This window comes from Gobius niger (genome assembly GCF_951799975.1).
Source record: "Gobius niger genome assembly, chromosome: 1".
NCBI classification, from domain to species: Eukaryota; Metazoa; Chordata; class Actinopteri; order Gobiiformes; family Gobiidae; genus Gobius; species Gobius niger.
In genome coordinates this window covers 74,450,008-74,457,430 of record NC_136852.1, presented here as the reverse complement: position 1 = coordinate 74,457,430, position 7,423 = coordinate 74,450,008, and the positions used below count along the sequence as shown (strand labels likewise).

The 7,423-nt window shown below is 40.3% G+C and overlaps 1 protein-coding gene across 1 annotated transcript; it reads left to right on the top strand.

The window, feature by feature from the left end:
* Positions 1-227: 227 nt before the first annotated feature.
* On the top strand, positions 228-7,164 carry LOC306978696 (cell division control protein 42 homolog; the record flags this gene model as incomplete). The annotated part of the gene is made up of 5 exons (XM_079577352.1): positions 228-329; positions 2,770-2,842; positions 3,455-3,564; positions 6,765-6,962; positions 7,041-7,164. The coding sequence occupies 5 exons, from the start codon at positions 228-230 to the stop codon at positions 7,131-7,133; spliced, it is 576 nt and encodes a 191-aa protein (XP_079433478.1). The 3' UTR covers positions 7,134-7,164.
* Between the last annotated feature and the right edge of the window lie 259 nt (positions 7,165-7,423).

Sequence of the window (7,423 nt, the reverse complement as noted above, 5' to 3'; positions counted from 1 at the left end):
TAACTGTTAAACAAAACAAAACAAAAGTTAGAGGCGACGTCAAGCCAAGGGTTTAAGCTTCATTTAATGTCAGTTTGGTTCTTTTGGGACGTTGTGTTGAGCTGTGGACCAGTGACCAGCCCCGGTCTGCAGTAGTAGTAGTAGTAGTAGTAGTAGTAGTAGTAGTAGTAGTAGTAGTAGTAGTAGTAGTAGTAGTAGTAGTAGTATTGTTGTTTTGTGGTCCACAGATGCAGACAGTGAAGCTTGTGGTGGTTGGAGATCCTGAGGCAGAAAAGACGCACCTGTTGTGCTCCTTCACCTCCAAGTCACCTTTGAATTACGTCCCTATGGTAAAAACCAAACCAAATGTCCGAAACTGAGGTGCAATCAAGGGTGTCACTGTGGTTAGCGCTCATGCTTCACAGCTAGAAGGTCTCGGGTTCGATTCCCACCTGGACGGGGCCTTTCTGTGACCAACGAAACTAAAACAATCAATTGCTTTGTTTGTTTCGCCGTCCGTAGAAACAATCAACCTCAGGGAGAACCTCAGGAGGAGAGATCCACTCCCATGGACGGACGTGTTATTGATCAGTGCTCTTCAAGTTGGATTAAGCTGATTTTCTTCATCGTCAAAAGATCGAGGGCCGAAGTAGCATCGCTCTCAACAAACACCAGTGTTGATCTCATATGGGAGACATTCACTTTTAAAGGAATCAACAGTATTTCACACTTTAACTTTAGGCATTTGATCTCTGATTTGAGCAAAGTTAACTCTTGTAATCATCCAATCCAAATCCACTTCCGTTTAGTTCATATGCAGCATTATGTTATATTTCAGGATACCGTAAATGCTCTAATATCGTCCGGGGCCTTTATTTACTCAAGGGCATCAGGACCAGGCCTTTATTGGAACCAGGCCACAATTAGAGACAGGCCTTTATTTCTATTTGAGCAAAACGGACGACCAGGAAAACAAAGAAAAACGAGATTTGTGTCCATTTGCACCTAAAATATTAGGTTCATTTATTAATGAACATTTCAAACCCTCTCCCGGCGGCTGGAACATTGACGTCTTTTATTTTGTCGGGACAACAGGAAGTGTAATGTTGCTGTTAGCGGAACTTTGACATCAGTATCACTGCAGGTTTCTGTTTCGTTTTTACCGCGGACCGGATTATTTGTTGTTATCTCGTGTAAAAGGCGAGTTTAGACGGAGCGTTTGTGTTTGTGATCGATCATGAGACTGACCCGAGAGAAGACGAGACGCTCGCGCTGATGGGAGGAGTTATTTTGAGGCGTGGGACTGACCTGCACACGGAGCAGCTGGACGTGCTTTGAAGACGCGATGGTGACTTTATTAAAACCCTGGAGGGTCAGAAACATTTGCCCTGTTTCCAAATATGGTCACAGGAGGTTTGAAAAGTGGCTAAATCTGTGTCAAAGTTACGCTCGGATCAGCTCCTCCACAGCGTCGCCCTCGGCCCGGGTTCAGTTTGTTACTTCCTGCACGTGAGTTTTCATTTACACCAGTATGAGACAAATTCCTAACATGGGGAATATTTCTACCGCTACCCCTCCCTCAGCACCCTGGGTTCCCACGGCCTTGTTAGCGATGTTTCTCAAATGGAAGAAACAGTTTTTCACCAGGTGCCTCGAGTGGCTTCAAGAGACAAAGACTGGTCAAGCCAAACACCAAGGCCGTGGGAACCCAGGGTGCTGAGGGCGCTGCAGCACCCCCTGGTGGATAGTTTGTGAACTGCAGGCAATATTAACCCCTGAACTCCCACTTGAACCGAGCACATTTTCTCCAGTTTTACCCCCAGTCCAAAATCTTCTGGAAAAAAGGTGTGAAAATAGCAACAAAACTGAGATGAAAACAAGGATGAAAATGTGAAAAAAGTGAGAAAACATTGACGAAAAAGTGACAAAAAATATACAAAAAATGACAAAAAAGTCACGAAAATTGGACGAAAAATTGACGAAAAATTGACGAAAAAGTGAGAAAAATTTAGACAAAAAAATGCGAATGATTTGGCAAAAAAGTGACAAAAAAATTACAAAAAAGTGAGAAAAAATTGCGGAAAAAAAGGACGAAAAAGTGAAAAGAATTTGACAAAAATTTGACAAAAAAGTTGGAAAAATTTGAAGAAAAAGTGACAAAAATTGACAAAAATTTGACGAAAAAGTGAGAAAAATTTGAAGAAAAAATGAAAAAAAAAAAAAAAAAATGGACGAAAAAGTGACAAGAATTTGCCAAACAAATGCGAATAATTTGACGAAAAAGTGACAAAAAAGTCACGAAAATTTGACAAAAATGAGTCGACTGCCCAACAAAAAAAGTGATGAAAAAAAATCTGACGTGAGGAAAAAGATCCATTTAGTTTTGTAGGTCTTTCAAATGAGGCGTTACACTGGCCTACAGGATTTGGGTAAAGCTGAACTGGAGAAAATGCTCTCGGTTCAGGCGGGAGTTAAGAGGTTAACAAATAGGATTTATGCACAGAAAAAGTATTTTGGGGGTATATTTTGTCCCTCAGCGCCCCCTAAACTAAAACATCGTCCCACGGCTCTGCCAAACACCAAAATTTCTGATGCTCGACTGAACCGAGGAGCCCAGAGAACCAAGGAGGTTTACAATCGAGGGGATTTTCGAGGAAGGCTGGGACCGTTCACTTTTATTGACTTCTCGGGGCTGGGGTCAGTTATCACTGGAGCAGCAGCTCGAGCATTTGAACCTGTGGCACAGTTAGTCACAGTAATATCTCTGAAAGCCTTTCTTTGTGTTGACAGGTGTTCGATGACTACGCTGTGACGGTGATGATCGGAGGAGAACCTTTCACGGTCGGACTTTTTGACACGGCAGGTAAGAACTCCCGAGAGGCAAAGGCTGTGCAGCTTCACACAAAACAAAACCAGGAGAGTCTGATGAGTGAAGTATGATCGATTCAAGCTTTGCATCATTTCAACTTTCCAGGGAAAAAAAAGCTCAAAGTGAATTCCAGACATGGACGGTGTTTAACTCACAGTGGGAGAAATAAATTGTAGTTTGTCCTACGAGAACTTAAAGGAACAGGCCACCGTTTTTACATACTGAGATATGTTCTTACCTGAGCTTTGACGAGTTCTTTAGGACCTGTCTGATCTTCAGTCACGTAAACACAGCACAGACGGCGTTAGCATTTAGCCTCTCCCTCTCTCCTCTATAGCTCCAAAACAGGTCAAGATAGAAGCTACCAAGCTCTTCCACGTTTTCCCTATTTAAATATGGTTACGTGAAGTGTTCCACTACAAAGTATAATTACACACAATTAAACAATGTGGATTTTCTAAGCGGATAAAAGGGGGGACTATATTGTAAGGCGTTATAATACCAGGAGTAGTTCGAAATCTGCGCAGTAATCTTCACTTTACTTTGCGGATGCCTTCATTCTGGTCGAGCTCCTTTGTCCTAAACGCTGCTGTTTGGTTTGTGCAGGTCAAGACGATTACGACCGCCTGCGGCCGCTCAGTTACCCTCTGACCGACGTGTTCCTCGTCTGCTTCTCCGTGGTCTCGCCGTCCTCCTACCAGAGAGTCAGAGAGAAGGTCTATTATTCAGACTTACAGTAAAAGAACCGATGAATCCTAGGCCAGGGGCGCCCAAACCTTTTGTCTCCGTGGCCAAAATGCAAAAGTTCCTGTGGGTCGAGGGCCAAACACGGCGATGTCAAGCGTGAAACACATAGAACTGCAAATAATAATAGCTAGGCCTACTTTATTTTATTTTTTTGATTTGATTCTATCTACACAAATAACACGCTATATTAAAACAAATGTTAACTCTGGCAAAAGCCTAGTTTTAGTAGAAGAAAATCAACAATTGTAGCAATATAGTGCAAAACGTTTAAAAAAAAAAAAAAACTGTGTCTACAGCACCTACAGCAACTTTACCTCATTCGTTTGTTAACTCAAAGAAAATGCCACATTCGATCATTTTGAAAGTGTCAGTTCTGCATAAATTCTTTTATAAGTCAATTTTCAACATGTACCTTTGTTGACGTCAACAACCTTTGTAATAAAAGTTGGAAAAATGGGAAAGTTGATGCTACAACGCTCTGTGATAAACACCAAGACACCACAACAGTGTTTCCTTAACTTTGGGAAAGGAGTGAAACAGCGCCCCCAATTTGACGCTGGTGGTCAAAAAGTGTACTGCATCTATGTTTACCTTTGAGGATGAATGGAAGAGAATTAGATTTAACCAAGTAGGTCACCCGCTGGCGGGCCAACAGAATTGTTTCGGCGGGCCAAATTTGGCCCGCGGGCCCCACTTTGGGCACCCCTGCCCTAGGACCATGTTTTTATGTTGCCACGCCCTCGAAACGCCCCTGATCTTTTTCACTACAGCTCAGCAAACTCTGCTTTAGAAGGATGGACGGGTTCAGCTTCAAGAACATGTTTACATACACTTCATAAAGACACATTTGCATTTTTTTGAAACATGAAACTAGAAACAACTTTTCTTTTTTTTTTTTTTTTTAGGTCAATTTGAATTTTAAAACATATTTCTATTTGCAAAATTTCAGAAAAATGAGAGAAAGATTTTTTTTAGAAATGTTTTTATTTACAAATTAAGATTCCTATTCCTTTAAACAGTTTAAAGATGATGTCATGAGGTCTGGTTCCTCTTTGGCTGTGATTTCCAGACTTCTCAAGGTTGAGGTTCATTGGTTAAAACAATGATGTAAATGTCCAATCATCACACAGGTCAGAGAGAAGGCGGGTTCTGAGTCAGAGATGAACGTGCTGTGTCTGAAATGTGAAGATCAACCCAAGAACCAAAGACCTGGTGAAGGTGCTGAAGAGTTTATCTTTATCCAGAGTGAAACAAGTCCTGACCCGAAATGAGAGGGACCTCTGCAGGAAGAAGCTCTGACTCCAAAACAAACACCAGGAGAAAGACGACCAGGAGAACACATGTGGGGGGGGCAGCGTCATGCAGTGGGGGAGGGGCTGGTGCACTTCACTAAATACACGACATCATGAAGAAAGAACTCTATGTGGACATATTGAAGTTAAAGCTCGGGGCAGATGGGTCTGGAAACTGGACAATGACCCAAAGACAAACTGTTACAAAGCCCTGACCTGAGTTCTGTTTGGAGGAAATGGATCAAAACTCATCCAACTATCGGCTTGTTGCACAATGTGGCTACGCTAGTTCCTCTGAGCTGAAGCTGTGGGCGCTAGTACTTCCTGTTCGTATTAATTTCCATTAAGTTTCTGGTAGAAATATTTCCATAGAGGAGACGTTTATGTTTGTGAGGATCAGTGAGTTTGTCTTGAAGCTAAAGGCTAATTTAACCTCTTAACTCCCGCCAGAACCGAGAGGATCTTTTTCCTCACGTCATCAGATTTATTTTCCATCATTTTTTTATTGGGTGTTCAACTCATTTTTGTTGCTTTTTGCCATTTTTTTTGGTCACATTTTTGTAATTTTTTGGTCATTTTTCGTCAATTTTTTGTCAATTTCTTGTGACATTGTTGTGACATTTTTGCCACTTTTTCATCACTTCATTTTTGTGTTGAATTTTTGTTGAATTTTTGTGTTGAATTTGTGTTGAATTTTTGTTGATTTTTTGTTGAATTTTTGTTGAATTTTTGTTGATTTTTTGTTGAATTTTTGTTGAATTTTTGTCACATTTTTGTTGAATTTTTGTCACTTTTGTGTTGAGTTTTTGTTGAATTTTTGTTGAATTTTTGTTGAATTTTTGTTGAATTTTTGTTGAATTTTTGTTGAATTTTTGTTGAATTTTTGTCACATTTTTGTTGATTTTTTGTTGAATTTTTGTTGAATTTTTGTTGAATTTTTGTTGAATTTTTGTTGAATTTTTGTTGATTTTTTGTTGAATTTTTGTCACATTTTTGTCACATTTTTGTTGAATTTTTGTCACTTTTGTGTTGAGTTTTTGTTGAATTTTTGTCATTTTTTGTTGAATTTTTGTTGAATTTTTGTTGAATTTTTGTTGAATTTTTGTTGAATTTTTGTTGAATTTTTCGTCACTTTTTTTGTCAATGTTTTCTCACTTTTTTCTCACATTTCCATCATTGTCTTCGTCTCAGTTTGGTTGCTTTTTTCTCAGCTTTTTTCCAGAAGCTTTTGGATTGGGGTAAAGCCAAACTGGAGGAAATGTGCTCGGTTCAGGTGGGAGTTAAGGGGTTAATGCATTACACAATTTGAAATAGTGCCTTTTTATGTATATTTTTTTATAGCATGTTAGCCTTTAGCTTCAAAACAAACTATTAATCCTTCATGATCACAGGCGTCTCTGATCTGAACTCGTTACATCATGATTTGAACACAGTAAATGATCATCGACCGGGAACTCACCGCCCACAACGTAATCTGTAGACAATGTGATTATCATTCCAGGAGAAGAATCCAGACAGGAAGTACTATACAGACAGGAAGTACTATACAGACAGGAAGTACTGGCGCTCACAACTTCTGGTCAAAGGAACTAGCATAGCCGTTCTGTGAGAAGTTTGTGGAAGGAAATCCAAAACGTTTGACCCAAAACCAATTCTACCAAATATTAATGAAATATATGTAAAGTTTTGGTTTTGTTAAAAGTAATTAATGTGTTTCTTCTGGAATTTGACAAATATAAATTAATTTTAAAATTCAAATTGACCTTAAAAAAATAAGTTAATTCTGGTTTCATGTCAGACAGTGAGGGAAAAAAAATGTAAACGTGTCTTTTCATAAAGTGTATGTAAACATCTGGTGTCTCTCTCTCTGCCTCCAGTGGGTCCCGGAGATCACCCTCCACTGCCCCGACACCCCGTTCTTGCTCGTGGGCACAAGGACAGACCTCAGAGGCGACCGCGGCGTCCTGGACAAACTGGCTGAGGACGAACAGCGCCCCCTGCAGCCTGAGGACGGAGAGAAACTGGCCCGAGAGCTGAGAGCAGTGAAGTACATGGAGTGTTCGGCGGAGACCAAGGTGCGGCGGCAGAGTGGTTGAAGGTCACGGGTTGAACTCCTGATCTCAGTTTCACATGTCCTGGTGTGTGTTTTGCAGGAGGGCGTGAGCGAAGTGTTTGAGGCGGCCATTTTAGCCGCTTTGGGGGAAGACAAAGAAACAAAGAAGAAGAAAAAGTGCGTCCTGCAATAGACACAGATTCAAATAGAAGTTTTTATTGGGACATTTTTGGTTCGTCAGTGACACAAAAGAAAAGTTTAACCTCTTACCCCCCGCCTGAACCAAATGCATTCTGTGTGTAGCACCTCATTTGAAAGCTAAGACCCACAAAACTGATCCTTTTCCTCATGTTGTTGCTGTGTTGTGTCACCTTTTGTATGTTTTTTTTTCCATTTTTTTTATTTTTGTTGACTTTTTGTCGAGTTTTTGTCAAATTTTTGTTGAATTTTTGTCACTTTTGGGTTGAGTTTTTGTTGATTTTT